Genomic DNA, 22645 nt, shown 5'->3' on the forward strand with positions numbered 1-22645 from the left:
GAGTCAGTACTTGTCAGGTGTAGGCAATTAGCTCATTAGCCCCGGCTACCTGGTTTGCCTCGTGTTATTCACACAGCAAAATTTCCTTATGAGTATAGCTTAACATAATAAATGTTTGGGGGTCCATGAACAATCTGAAACTTCATGAAGGGATCGTTGAGCTGAAGAGTTTGGGGATCCCCGCCTTAGAATAACCAATGCAGCTCAGATGAGAGTAACAGTGAATATGACATGAAACGTTACACCAGAATGGAAATAAATATTTCCCTGGACCAGAATCTCCTATGTTATTCATGGATAAGAGGTCTTGAATGAAACTGATTATTTCAATCCAATTTTTGGTTTTGTTTTGGGATGGAGATAATTTTCAGTTGCCTGCCTATACAGGAATCAGAGAATTTTCCTAACCTATTAAGGAATAAGACAGAGTGTCTTCCACACTTCTCAATGATTCTGTAGATTTCCCAGGAGCTTCAATCAATCATGCTTATGAAATAAGATTTACTATAAATCCAACCCTCAGCCTTTTGCTTATTCTTTTTAATATCTAAATCAATTATTTGGAGAAGTCTCTTAGGTATTTTGAGTGCGTGATTCCTGTGAAAGAGTTACCATTCTGAATCAATGTTTCATCATGTAAAGGGCTAGATGGATGAAAGCAAACTGAAATTTAATCAAATCAAGACAGAAAAGTCCCTGATTAGGAGAGGCCCCATCTGGGGATAGGGATTTATCTCATTTTAGATGAAGCAGCATTCTCCTTGAAACAAAACTGTGTGAAATCCTGGATTTCCAGGTAGCTATGATCAGGAAAACTGTGCAGCCTATACTGATATACTAGCTGGATGCACTTCTAGGAAGATTAGGCCTGATCATGCAACACATGTCTTAGTTACAAGTTGTACTATTTCAATGTGTCTTTGGGGCTGTCTCAAAAAAGTCTCTAGAAATTTTAGAAATACCCAAATATGGCAGCAAGAGTCTTGGTAAGTGTGCATCCCTGGAAGCACACAAAACAATTCTGATGTAGCTGCATTGCCCTCCACTTTATTTCCAGATTCTTTTTATCATCTTAAATGTTCTCTTTTTCCATATCAGCATTTCCACATAGAAATTTTCCCTTTATTTCCACACCACAATCCCCCACAAACCAGTCTGAAGCTGACCTTCAACTGTTTCAATTCTGCTGCTCTTGAAATTGTAAAACAGAGAACAGCTAGTGAGCCAATCAGTTTTCTTTCTAGCTGACCAATAAGAGAATTAAAAAATGAGATTCAAATAGCATCTCTCTCTGAGTTGGCAGCTATAGCTCCTAGAGTAACAGGCGTTTCCTTGCTTCTATTCTCTAGCATACACAAAGAATCTAAATTGCTTAGGTGCTCTGCTTCAGATTTTTCAACCCATGTTGTTATATATCTGACCATTTGTAAAAGAAAAAAAAGAAAGAGCAGCAATTGTAATGGGGAAACCATTCTGTGGTGAAGGTGCCATTTCTTCCACTTTTAATAAAAGTCTGCTAGCTGTGCTGCTGGAAGAATACATGGCACCATTTTTGCAGCTTTCCACAATAATTGTAAACATAGTTGTAGGCTGCAGTGTAAAGCCTTTATGTGGCTCTGGGAGTGGGGCAAAGAGAAAGGAGTATCAGTTTGCTTGCTTGAGCCCAGAGGTTGGGTGAAGCAAATGTCTGCATGCTACATATATAAACATGGAAAATCACGTTGAATAGTTGAATTTTAAAATTGTGGAACAGACTGGAAGGAATGTGATAGGATTCACTTATAAACACTACTTATATAAGCAAGAAAATATACTTTCAATACTAAGGTTCTTTGAATTCCTTTGCTAGCAGAGTTAGCTTGCAGTAGACATTCCTCACAATTCCCCACCACAACCCCTTTGAAACAGCCAGGTCTTAAGAACATAAGGACATAAGCAGGGCCCTGCTGGATCAGACCCCTGGCCTCTTTAGTCCATCAGTCTGTTCTCACAGTAGTAAACCAATTGCACAAAGAAGCCTACTACTCTCCCAGAAGATGGCCTTCAGAGGCCATGACTTACATGAACTGTTCTAATCCGTTTTTGAAGCCAGACAAGCTGGTAGCCAGCACATCTTGTGGAAGCAAATTTCAAAGTTTAATTATAGATTATGTAAAAAAAACACTCCTTTTTTCTGTCCTGATTTTTCCAATATTCAATTTCATTGTGTGACCTCTGGTTCTAGTACTTTGGGAGAGGAAAAGTTTCTCCTTGTCTATTTTATTCACACCATGCATAATTTTATACACCTCAATCATATCCCTTCTCGTTTGCCTCCTTTCTAGACTAAAAAGTTCCAAGTATCACAACCTTTCCTTATAAGGAAGCTGCTCCACCCCTTTGATTATCTTAGTTGCCCTCCTCTGAACTTGGTTGCTTGATTTATTTATTTGATTTATCTCCACCCATCTCCCCCTGATGGGGGACTCAGCTTTACTATATCTTTTTTGAAGTATGGTGACCAGAATCACATATGACATTCCAGATGTGACTGCATCATTGATTTATATAAGGGCATTAAGATATTGGCGTCTCTTTTTACAATATGTTTCTTATTAAAACCTAACATGCTGTTGGCCCTTTTTACAGCAGATGAACACTGTCTTGATCACTTTCCAGAATATTAACAGGAACAAAGCTACTCTAATTTCAGGTAGGAAGCTCTTCCAAAGGGGGAGGAGGAATGTCTGAGAAGGCTCATCCCCAAGATTCCTGCAGATCACCTTCTCTTAAAGAGTCCTGATGAGAGCTCACTTTTCCACATCTTACTGGATGAGCAGAAACCAGTGGGAGTCGCAGGTTCCAAAGATATTCAGGCCCCAACCTATGTAGGGCTTTACAGTATATATGGTAAGCACCATCTCGAATTCCATCTGAAACTAACTGGTAACCAGTATATCTGAAACAGAGATATTACATGGGGATAGTGATAGCTGTTGCTGTTGGGCCACTGCATTCTGGACCTCTTGAAGTTTCTGAGTGGTCTTCAAATGCAGCCTCATGTAGAATGCATTATAGTATTCCAAATAAGATGTGACATAAGGTGGGAGTGATCATAAATAAGGCTTCCATGTTCAGATAAGGTCTTAACTGATGCATCACCTTCTCAGTCCTCACTACCTCTCATTCTTGATCTTGCTAAAGGCCTTTAGTTTATTGTGAAACTGCCATCTCCAGAGTCTTGCCTGTTCTCTTTGAACTGGTGTAAACTCTTTTTGCCAGATCTGTTATTTCAGACTCCAAACCAGGGGTTCTCAACTTTTATACCACAACTACCTATAATGAAAAATGAATACATACAACCCTCCCCGCCCCATGAATAATGATGATTTCACTTAATATATACCACTACTTTTAACAATTAATCATCTCACAGTTGAATGTGCTTTACATGGGGTTGACTCTGAAGACTACTCGGAAGCTACAGCTGGTCCAGACTGCACCACCTTCTCAACAACCTTTCCTAAAAAGGAAATACTTAAGACTGAATAATAGCTATGTAACATTGCTGGGCTGAGCAATGGCTTTTTAAGGAAGAAGCACACCACTGCCTCTTTCAGGGCTGGTGGCAGCACCCCCCACCCAAGGATGCATTAAACTTTGATCTGACCCAATCCCCTGTTACCAACTAGGAAGGACCAAGATCCAAACTACAGGTGGCCGGGCTGATACCACATGGACCCAGTCCACTCTTCAGGATCAACATATTCAGACTAATCCCAGATACTACTGCAGTGAGGCATCTCCACAGGACTAGTTTAGCTGGCATCCAGCTCCAAGTGAATCTGAATCATTAAGATAGTTAGAACATTTGTTTATAATGAATGAATGAATGACTGAACTATCCCTATGTCTACGCCCAATAATAGCATTTCCTTTCCTACAAACATTAACTGGCTTACCCGTTATTGATTTTCCATAACCTGGTTAATAACTTTTTTTGGCAATGAAATTGTAAGCCTTTTACAAGCCTTTTAAAAGGCTTCTTTCATTGTTTAGTAGATTTTGTAGCTTCTACTGCCATCTTAAAAAAATATGACAATATTTATTTGGTAGATCTTTTATGCTGCTCTAACTTCCCTAACTTCCCTTTTATGCTGCTCTAACTTCAGCTGTACCATATTTTTTTCTAAATAAATCATACCAAACAATACCTTGCCGTCATATTGCTACTTGCTAGTTCTATTCATCAAACATAAATCTTACCAAATAGAAATCACTACTGTAATATCCTCCAGTTTACATGAACTCTGTTTCCTCTGGTAGGATAAATTCTTCCAGATTCTTCTAACAGGCTGGGGGGAATTAAATAAAAATATATCCAACTGTAAGACTGCAAGGGGCTATAGAGAAAATAAGAGTAAAATTGGATTGTAAGCACTGGATGATGGATTGGGAATCAAATAGAAATCATATTTATCAGTATGAAGCCATCAATTCCAATTGCTCCCTTTGCTCAGAGTAGGTATTTATCACTATGCTAAATTCTATGCAAGAGCAACATAGTAAAAATGCTACAAAATAATGTGACACTAACCCTTTAGTTTGTTTTTTAACAACATATAACTGTTATGGGCCAAATCTAGATTTAAATCAGAGAAAATTAATCTTGCTCTGTCATTCTTTTGCCCTCAAAGAGGGCAGCAGATAGCCAACTTTGGCTGATTTTGGAATCTATTTACAGGCTCAGCCATGGCTAGCATTTGGATGGGGGCTCACCTGGGAATTCCAAAGCTAATGCTAGTCTGGGAGATGGAAAAACATTCCAGAAGATGACAGTGGCAAACCACTTCTGTAAGACTACCAAGAAAACTGCATGGATGTAGACACCAGGAGCTAAACTAGATAGGAGACTGTCATTATTATTTTTAGACCACTCATTTAGGATGTACCAAAGCCACAAGGAAACATAGGTAGACTCCAGGCTACAAAGAACTTACTTCCATGATGGTAGGAGTTGATTAACAACAGAAAAGACTGTCTTGTGAAATAATGAGATTTAACTCAAAACAAAACAAAACAAAAACAGAGGCTGGACAACTATCTGACAGGGATGCAGCTGTTACAAGAGGAGATGCAGAGCAAAGGGTTAAATGGATTTGCCTAGAAGATCTCCAAGGTACCTTTCAACTCTAAATATCTATGATAAAGTTATACTAAAGAGACCTTTCTATAGAAAAGCCTGGGCTCAAAGACCAGCAGTTTTTCTCCTTGAAGCTGATGGTGTAATACCCTAATCTGCTTTGTTGCTGAGAATTTAATCCCACAGATTTAGGGCAGCATCTGTCCCTCCTTCCCAAGTCAGAGCATTCTATGATAAACAAATGGATTTATACAGCATGAGCCAACAGGCAAGAAGGTAAATGTATAGTACCTTGACAAAAAGGCATATGTAGCAAACTAGGCTACTAGTTACAAGGTTACATATAAATTGGATTAGATTGGGATTTAGTTATTCCTACTTTATCACTGCCCTTAATCCAACTGAAGACATATTTTATATCAATAGAGTTGAGAGCAAAGCTTACTGAAAACTTCAATAATTTAGACAGAATACAAGTAAAGTCTCCTTTGCATTGGGCTCAACTTGTGGCAATTCCATGTTTTTGTTTTGTTTTTACATCAACACAGAAGAGAACTGCCATTGCTTTCTTTAAGAATATTTTTTCAGTTTAGAAACAGATTGATTTGTACAGCCCTGAAATTTCTTGGAAGTCTCCCATCTAACCTCTAAACTGGCCCAGTCCTGCGTACTTTCCCAGGCCAAACAAGGCCAATAGTACCAAAACGATATATGAGTCAGCAAGTCATCCATTTCCAATCATTCAACCCTTTTAAGAGATTTCATTAGAAACTATTTTTGTGATAGCAGATGAAGAAAAGAACTCTAAAGTCTGATCTATGATTCTAGGACAGGAGTTTTACATCCTCTTTTTTTCATGACTATCCTGATTCACAGCTTTCCCACTCTCCAGCCTGCTGTTTATCTTGCTGGAAAAGAGAAACTCTTGAGTATCTATAGGAAAATTCATCTGGAAAATAGCCCAAAGTTCTAAAATAAATCAGGAAAGTAAAAGCAGCATAAAGTTGTCTAGAATTCTTATATATGAATCACCATAACAAAAGACAGTAGAAAATCAGTTCACGCTAGTTAAGATCAGTTTCTGATTGACCTGATACAGTCTGTTGGACTTGTAAGACTTGTTTAAGCTGGGACACATGTTGAAATGATCTGCATGTGTCTGAATTAATCAAAAACCAGCCACAGCAAAATACACAAAGCAGTAAAGGCACTTTTGCCCACTTCAGTCAGGATTTAACAGAGATTTAAATTTAACTCAAGACAAGCTATTACTTAGCTCTTAAGAGTTTGTGGTAAAAAATGTTTTCTTTCTACAATTATAAGGAAGTTTAAACTAGTTTTGGAAGAAATGTGACACTTTGCTATAATCTATCAGCTATGAACAACTAGGTTACGGAACTAGAAATTATTGTGCATCTTATGGCAAACTGTAAGACATGCAATAGTACAAAATCACTAAAGAACTTTCTAACCATGATTAAATTATCTCTGGAACATTGGAAATATTCCTTATCTTAATTTGCATGGGGTCTCTCCACTACAGCAATCAAGGAAAAAACTACAACATAAATTAAAATTAATTTCTTGAATTAATTTCATGTAATTCCTAGATCAGAATTTTGGTGAGCCAATTGAATATATACAGTTAGTGATTTGTAAGGATCTTATATAAGATAAAAATGAGATCATGCAATTAACTAACATCCATAAAAATACACAGTTATTCAACTGAAACTCTTTTTTTTGCAGGCATTTTGAGTTCTAGTCCTGCCTTAGGCTGGGCAGCCTTGGGCAAGTCTCTTTCTCTCAGCCCTAGGAAGAAGGTAATGGCAAGCCACTTCAGAAAATCTTGCCAAGGAAACTGCAGGGTCCAGTCCAAGCAGTCACCAGGAGTCAGTACCAAGTTGAAGGTACACCCCCCTCGAGTTTTCTAGGGACAAATGCTCTGCAACAGAATAAGTACCACAGACTAATAAGGAATTTGCAATAAAATGCCTTTCTCTGAATAATCCTGCTGGAGAATATATGAAATCAGGAGTAATTGTAGTTGTTCTCTAAAAGTTAAAACAGCAAAATGAAATACTGTATTTAAAGAAAAGCTTCACTTTATTGCTGTTTCACTACAGTAGCTCCAGTAAACAGAAGAGTAGCCTTGTTATGAAAAAAAGGCAGTTAAACAAAGAAACGTATTTGTTTGTCAGAATCGCATCTTAGAATGGAGATAAACTCTGGCTCGCAAAAATTTATAAGTCAGAATAATTTATTGTTGAATTACAATCACACTGAAAACAAGGGATGAATAACTTCCCTCAACCTGAGGGCCACACAAGGCTTTGTATGACATGTTGATGGCTCCATTCCAAAACTGAGTGGGACCCTAGTCCATTTTGAGAAGGGTTTCAAAAGTTTTAAGGAATGACATTAGCGCATTAAGCATATGCAGGGCTTAAGACATCCATTTCATTCTTTACCCCTCAAAGTCTAAAAATGCATCTAAAAATGTTCAAGGCGGAGGAGGGAGGTGTTCTTTGTGCCACAGAATGGGTTGTATGTACCCCCTCATTTGAACATGTGCCACCACAGACACAATCAGATAAGAGTTTCATATATTTTCAGTTAAAACATTTCAGTTTACTTTTTGCTGTAAATTATGATGTAACTGCATGAATGAACTAGTCCAAGTTACATTTACCTTTTCTCAATAGCATTCTGTACCACATCTGTAGGAAACCAATGTGCTTGCACTTCTACACCTATATCTAAAGATCTGTAAAAATTATGCACCCATCTTGTGATGCTTCCAGAGGTAGAAATCTCTTAAATGGTTAAAACCACTGTTTTTCCACTAAGCAACAAACAACATTCCAAATGACTGTTGTCCTCTCAGTGCATATACTTCTTTTTAGGTTATTAACCATACTACGTCCCATTCAAAGCAATCCCTCTCCCCACAATTCCATTCTGAAGCAGCAAATGTTCTCCTCTTTCTTCACTTAGCTCTTCTCCAGACATTCTGAAGATGTTGGTTGGGCATCAAATCATTCTAAGTTTTTTTGCTTCTACCTGAAGATAAAAAAGATTTTTTTAGCTATGATCAACCTGAAAACTAACTGGGCAGTAGACTATATTCCCTGTGTCCACATCCTATGATGCTTAACTGATGACTTCATAGCACACATTGTGTACCTCCGTAGAGAAGGCTGCCACCTGGAAGGAACAGCATGTATATTGATCAATTGCTGATTTACTCATTGGCCAGTTTGCCCACCTCCTTCCTCTGCAGAGCACACCTGGAAAGCATACAGATACCACATCTCTACTGCAAAAAAAAAAAAGCCACTAGATAGCACCAAAGAACATCCCCCCCCAAATGCTCTTTCAGTAGCTGCAGTCACTTGCTTTCCCTCAGATCAAGAGATATTTCTAGCTATTCTCAATTTTTAATACATTAATAATTCTGCCAATAATAAGCTCCTACATTCCTTCTCTCAGTCTATATAAAGAGTGGTCATAGGTGCAGCAATTTTCCCCTTAACTTAACTGAATTCTGCTTTTTCTTCATCAGTTAACAAAGATCCATATTCCAGACAATGGCTCAAAGGACCTAGGTGATTCAGTCCTGTGATTATTTTAAATCCCATCCACAACACAGAACTGAAAAATACCTTTGTGACAGCTCTATGGCCAATTAGTCCCTGGGTTAAGAATGCCCCATTTGCAGACAACCCATAGTTGAGAATGGAGCCTATTGTAGCAAGATTCGAGTTAAATACACAATAATTCAAGTTAAATACCTGATGGTTTGAGTTAATTACACAATACTACTTATACAGTATTATACAATAATACTGTTCCAGCTTACATACAAATTCGACTTAAGGACAGACCTTGGAAACAAAACTTGTTCTTAAACTGGGGACTACCTATACTGAATGCATAAAAGGATCTGGGAAGAGGTCTTAATATTTAATACTTCAGTTCATATCCAAGCATACTAGCAAGCTAGAACTTAAATGAGATAATACTCTGAACGTACACAGCTATTTAGGCTGTCAATTCTGGAATTACAGTCTATCTCCAGATTGTACTAGGTGGAAGAAGACTTATCAAGAGTTTAATCTTCTAAATATTTTCTAAGGACTCAGGATCAAGTCCAAGGTAAGGATTTTTCACCTTTCCTTTGGCACACTCTCCAGAATCCAACATTCTCCCCAAAACAAATGGTAACTAGGAGGAAAAATAAGAAGCTATTTGGACAACTGAAAAGTAGAAAGGTCTAAACTGCATCTCTGCACAAAATGACTCAAATCCTGATTAACTTGTTCACCCTCCATAATCATTATTACAGTACTAGCAAAGGGCATTACCTCCTATACCTTAGATAATTATATCTGGAAGACAGAAAAGGGAAAACTGTGAAACACTATAACCTTCTAAATATAAGAAAAATAATAAACTAAAACTTAAATGTAAGTGTTGCTTTTACTTTCCATAAATATAATTGCTAAAATAAAATAGCAATAAAATTGTTCTTTATATGTAAACAACATATTGTGCTGTAGTGATATACAGTACTGTGCAAAAAGTTTTAGGCAGGTATGAAAAAATGCTGTAAAGTAAGAATGCTTTCAAAAATATATATTGTAATTGTTTATGTTTATCGATTTACAAAATGCAAAGTGAGCAAACAGAAGAGAAATACAAATCAAATCAATATGATTTGACCATCCTTTGCCTTCAAAACAGCATCAATTCTTCTAGCTACACTTGCACACAGTTTTTGAAGGAACTCGGCAGGTAGGTTGTTCCAAATATCTTGGAGAACCAACCACAGATCTCCTGTGAATGTAGACTGCCTCAAATCCTTCTGTCTCTTCATGTAATCCCACACAGACTCGATGATGTTGAGATCAGGGCTCTGTGGGGGCCTAACCATCACTTCCAGGACTCCTTGTTCTTCTTTATGCTGAAGATAGTTCTTAATGACATTGGCTGTATCTTTGGGGTATTGTCCTGCTGCAGAATAAATTTGGGGCCAATCACACACCTCCCTGATGGTATGGCATGATGGATAAATATCTGCCTGTATTTCTCAGCACTGAGGACACCACTGATCCTGACCAAATCTCCAACTCCATTTGCAGAAATGCAGCCCCAAACTTGCAAGGAACCTCCACCATGCTTCACTGTTGCCTGCAGACACTCATTATTGTACCACTCTCCAGCCCTTCGGTGAACAAACTGCCTCCTGCTAAAGCCAGATATTTCCAATTTTGACTCATCAGTCCAGAGTTCTTGCTGCCATTTTTCTGCACCCCAGTTCCTATGTTTTTGTGCATAGTTGAATCGCTTAGCCTTGTTTCCACGTTGGAGGTATGGCTTTTGGCCACAATTCTTCCATGAAGACTTCTGGCCAGACTTCTCCAGGCAGTAGATGGGTGCACCTGGATCCCACTGGTTTCCACCAATTCTGTGCTGATGGCACTGCTGGACATCTTCCGATGTCGAAGGGAAGTAAGCATGATGTGTCTTTCATCTGCTGCATTGAGTTTCCTTGGCCAACCACTGCGTCTACAGTCCTCAACACTGCCTGTTTCTTTGTGCTTCTTCAAAAGAGCTTGAATAGCACATCTTGAAACCCCAGTCTGCTTTGAAATTTTTGCCTGGGAGAGGCCTTGCTGATGCAGTATAACTATCTTGTGTCTTGTTGCTGTGCTCAGTCTTGCCATGGTATATGACCTGTGACAGTAAACTGTCTTCCACAACCTTACCTTAGTAGCAGTTTGGCTGTTCCTCACCCAGCTTTAAGCCTCCTACACAGCTGTTTGTTTCAGTTAATGACTGTGTTTCAACCTACATATGAAATTGATGATCATTAGCACCTGCTTGGTATAATTGGTTAATCATACACCTGACTCTAATCCTACAAGATCCCTGACCGTGCAAGTGTACAAAGTGTGCAAGTGTAAGAATTGATGATTGTTTGAAGCCAAAGGGTGGTCACACCAAATATTGATTTGATTTAGATTTCTCTTCTGTTCACTCGCTTTGCATTTTGTAAACTGATAAACAAACAATTACAATATATATTTTTGAAAGCATTCTTACTTTACAGCATTTTTTCACACCTGCCTAAAACTTTTGCATAGTACTGTGTGTATGTGTGTATATGTATGTATGTATGTATGTATGTATGAATGTATGTATGAGCAACAAAACATTATGTGACCATTCACTGGTTTCCCCTGAAAATGCCCTTTTTGTAACCAATTTCATAAACTAACCTTATAAAAGAACCTAATCTAATCAATTTCATAACCCCTTCTAGACCATTTCACAAAACCAATAAACTCACCAGTTTGCTTACTTAATAACCATGAATCTATTAATGCCAGTATATTGTCACTAGCATAGATGGCAAACAATTGTATAATGCCATGTTACAGTGATATTGTGCAACTTTATGCCATGTAGTTGTATGTATTAAAGATGGAATTGTATGAAAGATTTTTCACTCAGAATAGATGAAAAAGGCAGCAACATTTGGTCAGAAAGATTTCAGTTTACATATAGTATGAAGAATGGAAATTCTGAAGATGACATAATATATGAAAAAAAGAGTTATCAGAACAAAACATGGTTTCTAAACCAAATATATTTCTCCTGGGAGCCGCAAGGAAATGGTGTTTCAGCAGAAAAGTACCAGGAGATGTAAGTTAAGTACCAAATGGGACTGGCTAAACTTTGATGAACTAGTGAAGCCTTGCTGGCAGGTATAAAAATGCATGGGAAATGAATACTTTGGAGTCATTATACAGAATAAGATAGTGTGGTAGTGTGCACAGTGAGTGACCCACCTCAATTCTTCTGGAACTCAAACTTAATCTGACCAGCTAGTTTTAAAAGCTGGGTTAGTGTGCATGAGTGTGTGGATAAGTGGAGCTATAAATTCATACAACAATGAAAACTGTAAGCTTGCATTTGCTTGTATGTGTCTCTAGATAAAAAAAGAACATAAACTGCAGATACTTTTTGGCTCTCAATGTGACATTATTTTTATTTTCAGAAAGTCTGCAGGATTCTGATGTGAATCAAGACTGCTGTGCATGAGTTGGAGAAGATCACACTTTCCTTCACTTGACAATTCTCCTTCCCTTATGAAATACAAAGCCTAGCCACAATAACTTTTGCTTTTAACTTTCAAGGGGAATGGTCTTGTCTCAGGTTCCTGTTTTAACAGAGACAAGGAATGTCCCTCTCTGATGTTCAAGACACGGCAAACCTTTTAAAAAAAGCTTCAGTTCTTCTATTTTGTTAAAAAAAAAATTGTGAATTAAAAAGTAGAGAAGGAAAAGATTTGACGGGACAAAGCAAACATAATAATAGCGGAGTGTTACAAACAGGAAGTATCACTTGGAGTATCCCTAACATCCTGTGAATGTATCATAGCTCCTGCTGTATTCAACACTGCTGTCCTGCAATACAGGGTTCACCTATTAAATTTCAAATATTATATTTTTCCAATTTTTTTAATTTATGAGAGAATAAACTTAAAATGCACCAATATGTTTTTAAAAGAGATGAGAGATCAAAGCAGCCATTAGAAATTAAAGAAGACAGTTATATGCATAAATAATATCTTACAAGGAGAAAATGCCATCAGATCCATGGCTCTCCACCCCAAATGGCCCTGAACCAAGTTTGAATCTAACAGATTTGATCATACACACGATTTCAATTTTAATTTGATGCTGTAATGTAAATCAACCAAGTTTAAATGACCTAAAATTAAATTATTCTACAATGTTCCATTAATTCTCAACAAGCAAATCAAGGCTGTGCCTTATCAGCTTCTATGCTACACTGCAGAGTAGACAATGTTCTCTTGATTACAAAATATTAAATCTTTCACAATACAAGACACTCCAAATAATAACACATATTACAGATTTATAAAGGCTACTGTGCAAAATAGTGTATAACATAGAAAGATGTACATACAAGTGCTCTGAATGATCCTGAAGCTGAATGTCTTTTTCCATGTTTCGGGATTTCATATATACAATTAAGATATCAGCAATGCATTTGATTTAAATCACTGATTTATTTAGGAGGCAAGTTTCCTTTAGAAACTAAGCAGAGTTGGCCTTGGTTAGTATTTATTCAGGATCTCCTTGGAAGTGCAGGACTTTAAACTAGATGCCAAGGTGGAAAAAATCCTAGAATGCAGTAACAATTTACTTCCAATACCGTTGCCAAGAAAATTAATGGCTGTGTCTGTGAAGTCATCAGAAGCTGAAACTGAGTCAAGGAGTCTCTACTGATCATTAAGTACTGATGGGTGGTATGTTATATGTGTTTGCCTTTGTGACATAACACCAATGTTCCCAGCTGCTTTTCATATCTACTATACCTTGTTATACTACCTAGCTAGAAACAGAATACTAGATCATTTAGCCAGTGTGAGGTAACTAGGTATGCAACTGCTTTTTATTTTTATTTTATTTTAAAAGCCAGCAGTTTACAAAAGTTGAGGAAAACAGACGAAAACTCTGTGTGTGTGTGTGTGTGTGTGTGTGTACACACATGCACAAGGGGGAGTTTTAAAAAGATATCTGTGCTTAAAAGTATCAGTGTTAGTCCTGACAAATCATAGGAGGAGCTCATTTTACTGGGCAGATGCCATTGCAAGGTAGCTCCATCTTCACAGTGTTACCAACTAGTAATTTGCAAATCAAAGTACAGACAGCAAGACCTCCCAAGGATAGGAGGTTCCTGGAAGGCAAATGTAGCTGCTTTGACTGTTTTCCTTAGTGTGTCAATGGTTACATAATGGGTTATTACTGGATTTGGGAGTTTGGTTACTTTTTTCTTTTAATTCTATTTTACTTTTCTACAGTATTATTAATAAGCCTAAAGCTACATATAGCACATTATGGGTAGTCCTCGTTTAATGGCCACTCATTCAAAGACTGTTTGAAGTTATGATGGCGCTGAAAGAGAGGACTTATGACTGGTCCTCATAATTGTAGCATCCCTGTCATGTGATCATGATTCAGGCGCCTGGCAATTGGCTTGCAGTTATGATGGTTCCAGCATCCCATGGTCATTTTGATCATCATTTGCGATCTTCGCTGCTGGCTTCCAACGAATAAAGTCAATAGGGAAGCCAGCAGGAGGTTACAAATGGAGATCATGTGACATCACACCTAACAAATATGTGAGGTTTGCTTAACAGCAGCAACTGGAAGTGCTGCAACTGCCATCATAAGTTGGCGCAGTCACGTGACGTCGCACTATGATTGTGCTGCTTAGTGACAGAGTTGCCAGTCCCAATTACCATCATTAAGCAAGGACTACCACACTGTAATCCAGTCTTGATGTTACCCCAGCATGAATTACGCTACCTCTATCAAGAAATAGCTAGAGTTGAAATATCGGCACCCCAGCTGGTAATAAGTGTTCCTAGCCACAAAGGTGACCTATGCCTCCAGCATTAAACATGGAGCCAGGAACACTCTAGATTGGAAACCTCTTCCTTCAGGGTAGGTACTATCAAGGATGTACAACTATTTGGATTGAAGGTAAGAAAGGTGCTTTGGATCTGGCACAGGCATGCTTGCTGTAATCGTCTGACTGTCCTTAAACAACCCCTGCTTTTCTTGGGTACACATAGCAGCATATCATTCTTGCCTATTATGCGAGGCCAGGAAAACATATAACTTCTTTAAAGTACAGCAAGCACACTAAAGTCACACGTGAAAAACCTTTCCTGTTTTTAATTCAAATAATTGCACATGCCATTTAGAGCTAGCCCTTAATTCCCAGGTCCAAGAACCATTCACCATAATACTTCCACCCTAAGTTTTAGGTTATTAACTCTCATCCAGGCTATTGCTGTATTTTAGTACCAGTTTAAGTTATTCTGATGTCATGAAGAAATTGAGCTAAGTATCATTAGCATCCTGGTAGATTCTGCCCCAAATTACCCAGTGATCACAACAAAAGTTTCATACAGAAATTAAATAATGTTGGAGATCAGATGGTATCCTGAGGCAGTGCAGTACACAGAATGACTGCAGAGGGTCTGCCCTGCAAACAGAAGTGGAACTTCATAACACACCATAAAGGATACATGTTTAACAGTTTTGTGAACAATAGCACATAATATCTTAAATCTACAATTACCTCAGATTTACTGAATCAGATACCAGTACCATAGATATTACTTTAATGCTACCCAAATTGACTTAATCCTTAATCAGCTTATAATGATATTTTGTAAATCTTTGTTACAATTTATTTATTCAGCTAAAGTTGAATGAAACCTATTCATCCAATTAAATTTTAAATAAGAAAACACTGAACACTGACAATAGAGTGGAGAAAAAGATTATTCCTTTATATAAGATTAGGCCATCCAATAAAATTAACTGGCAATCTACTGTAATTGTTAATTTATACACCTTTTTAAAAGGATGGCATAATTCCTGGAAGAACAAGAAGTCTATAAACTGATTTGGTTTCCATCCATCCATCCATCCATCCATCCATCCATCCATCCATCCATCCATCCATCCATCCTTAAAAGCAGCACTCCTAATGAAAACTGAAGGAGAGCATCCTCATTCCATATTTTGAACTTGCTGGCTCTTATGATGAATGCAAGGCTCCATGAATCCTAGAATTACAGTACTCTAATCAGGCTGCTCTTATCTGCAGAAAAGGCAATTCCCCACATAACAAAATGACAGAACAGAACTAGAATGTTTTCCTACGCCCCTAAGAATTTTTTTTCTCAATATCCCAACACCAAAATTTGGAACATTGAAAAATACAGAATATAATGTATACAGAATACTTTTTCCTTCTAATGAGCCCATTCTTATCACTATACCTAAAATTAAAGATTTTAATTTTAAAATGGAAAAGGAAAGTGCTTTGCTGCATGCTAACTTCATTCCAAAAATGTTCTTAGATTCTACATGAGCCCCTATATAAGGTTTTCTTAGAAAATTAAAATGGTGAGTAATTATAATCCAGTTCCTTGTTTATAAATCTGCTTACTTGCCCAGAAAAAAGCAAAGATAAGGTACGAGTTGATGGTGAAAACCCAAGAGCTGTGGGGAGAGATGCAGTGAATAACCTCAGCAGTTCACTTTCTAGCAAATTGTTTTATGACTGGCTACACTCACTATGGCTGATATCTTCTTTGACCATCCACAATATGTTAATAAAATGCCAAATTTGCCCTTGACTCCCAAAAGTTGGGTATCTCTGATCTACAGCATTAAAGAATGATCACCAAACTATTCAATGTTTCAAATGAGCTACATGCAATGTTTCCTAAGCAGATTTTTATTCATGCAATCCATTCTCTAGCATTCCCAAATTTATTTGCTAGAAGAGATCTAGAGGGGGAAGCAGACAGTGATGGGAGTAGGTGGAATACATTTTACAGAATAGTGTACAACTATTATAGTTACAAAGGATAATTCATTGTCCAAATGTGCTTCCTGACCTTAATATGATAGCTGTATGAAATTGTAATTGTATTCATACAATAATCAAAACTTCTTCAGAAATCTGGTAAACATATTGCATGCTAGTGCATTTTGCTCTGAATATGCTGCTGTTTTCCCTACAAATCACAGAAAGCTTTTTCCATAGTATGTTATGCTGTAAGAACTAGAAACTCTGACTTGTTCCTCTGAGAACAAACCACAGAAAAAAGTAAACAATCACATCTTTCTTTAGCTTGTGTAGAAGCATAGTTTGTTGTTGGCTTTTTCTCATCTGGTTTATTCCAAAAGAATCTGTTATTCCTAGTTCAGATGAGTAAAATACCAAGGAAAGACTGATCTAAAAACATTTAGCCCTACACACACTCAGCAGCGACTGGTTGTGATTAAACCATTATGCACTAATACTATAGCTCCTTTGCAGTATTGGGTTTATTCATATTTTTGCATCTTCAAAATTAAACATTGTACAATCTGATATGAGCTTTTTTAGGAGAAAGTTCACTATGTTTCACTATTACTATATAAATATATACTTTGATACTTAAATAAAATGTATGTATATAAAATATGCAAGTGTATACACAGAAGGGGAGCTACTTGGAAGGATATTTACATCAAAGCAGAAATTGAACAGTATTTTAATAAATACCACTAAAAATGTAATAGATCAAATAGTATAATTTGATATGCTAAATTATACATGAATTGCTTTATGTTTTGTTTAATTTTTTTTAAAAAATATATTATTTTTAACTCAAAGTTTGTTTAATGCCTTCAATGTTTAAATGTATTTTCAGTTTTGAAAAGCATTTTGAAAATAAGTATTTATGAGAAGTCATGTACATTTTTAATTTTTGGGGGGACCAAGCACTTTTTCTCTATAAGTTAAGCCTTTACTATCGTATTTGTTTTTCTCTTTTGTAACTTTTTTCTCTTTTCATGTTTAGAAAAATATAAACATTTTTAAAAAATAGATGAAGTTTGTTCAGTTTGGAGACAGTCTATCCCAAAACATATCACACATGAAGACGGAGCCTGCACACATACTCATAATGTGGATGATGATGTACAACACATCATCATAGGGCAGCATGGGTGAGGCAGCCACAGCCTGTAAAACTAGTGAAACCACTTGCTATTAGTTAAGCTTCATTTCAACATATTACTATGCCAACAAGCAGTATATTCATATCCCTATTTACTACAGTGGTGCCTCGGGTCACGAACGCTTCTGTTCACGAACTTTTCGATTCACGAACAGCTCCAGTCGCAAAATTTTGCCTCCGTTCGCGAACGCCGGATCGGGTTACGAACAGGATCTGCGGCCATTTTCCCTCCCGTGACACGTGGTCGCGGCTTCCTGTAGGGAGGGGGACTCTCCCTCCAAGCAATATCCGCCTCCCCACCCGCCTTCCTGTCCTCCACGCCAGAAGTCGCATCGAGCAAGGTTAGCTTTCTCTCTCTTCGTGCTGTACTTTGTGTCATATTTTTGCAGTTTAAAAAAAAAACATATGGTTCAGAACGGATTAACCGTAATTACATTGAACCTTATGGGGAAATTTGATTCGGGACGCGATCAAAAATCGGTTGGCGACCAAATTCGGAGGGGTCAGAACGGATTAACCGTATTTACATTGAACCTTATGGGGAAATTTGATTTGGGTCGACCAGAGTCGCGGAACAAATTAAGTTCATGAACCGAGGTACCACTGTATTTATCCAGATACCATGTAATATAATTTGTTACAGAAACAGCATCTAATCCATTATCTTCATTAGTTATGCAGTTAACAAATAAGTTATGTAAAAATGGCCTCTATAGTATATTTCTCAGCATACCCAGTCTTCAGTAACTTTAACTTATGTACAAGAGAGTATCATTCTTAATATCATATCATAGTCATGCATTCATGCACACCGATAATTCTTAAATGGTAGACTGGTACTCACTAATGCAGCTTAAACATTTGGACTATATTAGAGTATATTCACAAAGATCACTGGGGATAAAGCAGCACATCATACATTTCCTTGTTCAGAAAGTGGCTCCTTATTCTAATTTCAAATGCTAGTAGAAAGTCCACTACTGGTCTGGGCTATGGCTGTGCAGTGATTTAGATTCAAAGGGAGAAAGTGTGCATCTGCACTCATATAACGTGTTTGACAACCCCTTTAAAAACATTGTTTCTCCCTAGATTCACATTACTACTGCCACAGTAACCCCCTAAAAGATGTGCATGATTTAAGGAGGGCCAACAGGTCCTATGTGCATATCAAGTGTACTCCAAATCATCTTTTTTCCTTTGAATCCAAAAGAATGCACAGCCCCATTCTAGGATGTATCAGAGGATGTTACACTGCGTTACACATGAGAATGGATAATTAAGGCTATCTATAAAACTGAAATTGCCCCCAACTTCTATGACTAAAGAAATAAAGTTAAGGACAATTAAAAATGTCACGTTATTTAATTAAATACACAGAAATAGTACAAAGTTATTCTTTTAACTGTTTCAACTATTTAGGCTACTACCATTATTTAATATAAAGGGAAAAGCCACGATATTAATAAATGATAAAAAACAAAAGCTTAAAGGTATTGCAGTATTTCTCTGCATACTATTAAATCCGGCTATAATTCTGTTCCAAATACAATGAAAATATTCACTGAATTCCTTAGATAGCTATATACAATACTATTAACATGTTTATCACAACATGTTTATCACACTTAGCACATTTCAGAATAGTGGGCTTCTTTTCACTATTACACAGACTTCAATTAAATTTTAGAAATCAATCATAACACTACTTCTGCAAAGTCAACAGAACAGAACAGAATGCACCTCTGATTTTTATATATTACAGTAATGGATTCTCAAAAACAAAGGCACCAACTTTGCATCATTGTTATTTCCCATTCCATTCCACCACACCTCCCAATAATAGATGTTTCTGACTCACGTAAAAGCGAAGAAGAGAGTGGTGGCTCCTACTAAGAAGACTGCGGCAGCTGATACTGGGACATACTTGCTAGGTTTGAATCTCTTTCCAGATGCTGCTGGCATGTTGGAGCTCTGGTGGATGATCTGCCCTGCAGCATAGCCCAGGCCCAACAGGAGTCAAAAAGGGTAAGAAAATTAGGGAAATAAGCTTTCTAGAAACAAAACAAAACAAGGAAATCGGGGAAAAAACTTAAATGGTTATCCAAGTTCTTGAAGTTGTCTGTTAAGAGCCAGATCAAATTTACAATTATAAATCAAGATGGAATTGACAAAAAATAAATCTGGGTAGAATTATGAAATGTATAGCACAGGATCCAATTAGGGGAATAATACACCTAATCCCAAGATTCCTCTTGAAAAATAAAAATTTAAAATTAAATTCTGGAAAAATGTAGTCGTCATGTAGCTTCTGGAGAGTGTCCTCTTCTGAAGATGAAAAAAACAGTTCAGAAAGGCAGAAAATAGCAGCTGGATTGGACTTTTTAGTGCAAGATGGGTTGGACAAAAATTCCAAGAAAGATGTACTACTAGATACAAGCTCCCCAATAGTTCTTGATGTATTACTACTTCATATTATTTTCAGAAACTGCACAATAATTTTCAAGGCAGAGTTTTTCCTTTCTAGTCTGTTTTCAAGATAAAACAATGCATTCTGAGTGATGTTTGGGGATATTTACATTACTAGCAAATATGCTAGTCTAGAATACATATTTTTCTGCCTCCAAAATGTTATTTTTTCCCAAGGCAAGAACACTGTCCCGATTTCATCAGGAACTAGGGCTAACTGGCAGTTGCTTGCATTTATTTTTCTCTTGAATGCTAAATCCTGGTAACAGCTGGTAGAAGGCTGAGCTGTAAATCCTTTTCGTTCAAGAGGAATTGTGGGGAGCAAACTGGAGGATTGATCCTGTTTTAGTCTTCTTAAACCCTTAATAAATATAGTTTTTATTTTTTAAAACAGAAAGTAAGGATTTCTTCTTTAAAGATGCATCGATTGTACATAAAGTAAATCCAGATTGGGAACCTCACAATTTTCAAATAATGTTTTCGAAAAAAGGAACTGACAGAAAATAAAAATGCAATCTTCTTCCACACCTATGTCCTACAAAATTTCGTCTGCTGATCCATTGTCACACTTCCATCACACACAATATCAGTCTTTATTTATTCATATTTGCTTTAATAATCTTCACACTGTTTTAAAAACTTGGCATCTGGAACTCTTCTCTTTACCTAGGAAAAAAAGAAAAATATTTTCATATGTAACATTTTCAAATGAAAGCATGATTTAAAACAGGATTTCTAGCTGAACCAAGAGATAAGAGTTACTCTCACTGAAAGCCTAAAATGAATCTTTCGTGATTTGGTTTTTACATCTACAAATTTGGAACAATTCTGACTTTGTGAGATATGGTGCATTTTGTATTCAAGTAGCCTCAAACATACTAATAATTCTCTTTAATTTGGATAAGCGTAACATTAATGTTAATGAAATTAATGCTGAAAGATTGTGCTTAACATAAATGGAAGAAATTATTACTCTTCAAATCATTTGCTTTTAAAATGTTGACAACTGAAATATATTAAGCAATCATACAATTTTACACATCTGGATTTTCCCTCATTCTTTCCCTCTATGCTGAAAAATCTGTTTTAAAAAGCTGAGGGTCTGGACTTCCAGTGAGCGCCATGGTGAGCTAGTTGTCTCTGCTGCAGCAGGACGGTGTTTATGATCAGTGGCTGGATGCTGGATCCTGGCTGGCGAAATCTCTCCGGAGAAAGGAGAGATCATGAGATAGCCCACATGCACTCTGGACAGCTGCTCCTTGTGAGCAGACAGCAGGAACCGAGGGTTTGAGGTCAGCTTATGAGTTGAGTGGCTGGGAGTCGAGGGATACCATCTAAACTCACAGTTGTAATGCAGCATTTTACTGACAAAACGCTTGACCGAGCCTCATTTCTTAATCAGTTTTTGAATTACTTTTTATTGCTTTGGAAATATTAAGACCCTTCTGAGCGGCAAGTCTTTATTATATTCACTGGGTGAGTCTCCTTCTCCTTAACAAAAGAAGTTTTAAATATGATTTTAAGGATTTGGAAAAATATTATTTTTGGAACCAACAGGAAAACGGTGTTTCATATGTTGATTCTGGAAAGTTAAAAATGGACTAAGGGTCCAGAGAGATTTGGAATAGTTGAAATTAATTATAAAAATCTTTCCTGTGGGAAATTATGGTTGTTTGTGTTTTTTGAAAGAAAAAAACATGATAGGATGGGACTTTGAAGGTTGGATACTAGAGGGAGCAAGACGAAAATAAAGATTACAATTAAAGGAAAAGAATACTTAAATCTGACTTGCTAACAAAAATGGAGCAAATTACCTTAACATTGGATATTTTGCAGGATATTTTTGAACAAAGGACTCAGAAATTAATTTTAAGAATATCTGATACCATGGATCAGATGTGCTAATGATGTCACAGAGTAAGAACAAGCTATACTGGATAAGACTGAATTTGATTTGAATGTGAATTTAAATATGACACGCTATAAGAAAGAGATGGATAGAGATGAGATACCGGATATACAAATGAAACCAGTTGATGACCTAATAATAAAAGGGGACATACATGTATCAAACCAGAAAGATGATTTGGACAATCTTTCTTACTGGATGTACAAATGAGATCTGTTAAAGTCTTGAAGAATTTTTTGTGAAGGGACAAGAAAAAAATGAAAAGAAATCAAGCTCTAAGGCATTATTTGAAGGAATTAAAAATCAAGATTGTTAAAAGTACTTGAAAGGAATATAGAGTTGGCTTACTTGATCAAGGTTAAAATAGATATGTAGTTATTTCTGGCAACCTTTAATGGACTTTTGCTGATATGGAATGAATGATGAGGCTTTTGGCAGTAAGGGCAGCAAAGTACTTCTCTGCTCTTATTGCATCTGCAGATAGCTGTCGCAATCCTATTCCAGGTGACAGGAGTCC

General features: G+C 36.9%; 1 protein-coding gene across 1 annotated transcript in view; it reads right to left on the reverse strand.

Moving 5' to 3' along the window:
- ZDHHC5 (zDHHC palmitoyltransferase 5) overlaps positions 1-22645 on the reverse strand; it is a 64515-nt gene that overhangs the window by 26041 nt on the left and 15829 nt on the right. The window contains exon 2 of the mRNA XM_007423071.4: positions 19612-20885. Coding sequence (XP_007423133.1) covers positions 19612-19715 — 104 coding nt within the window. The 5' untranslated portion in view covers positions 19716-20885. The remainder of the gene's footprint in view (positions 1-19611; positions 20886-22645) is intronic.

This window comes from Python bivittatus, unplaced genomic scaffold (assembly GCF_059951505.1).
Source record: "Python bivittatus isolate LINGU-HERP-01145 unplaced genomic scaffold, Pbiv_v1 ctg000480_np1212, whole genome shotgun sequence".
NCBI classification, from domain to species: Eukaryota; Metazoa; Chordata; class Lepidosauria; order Squamata; family Pythonidae; genus Python; species Python bivittatus.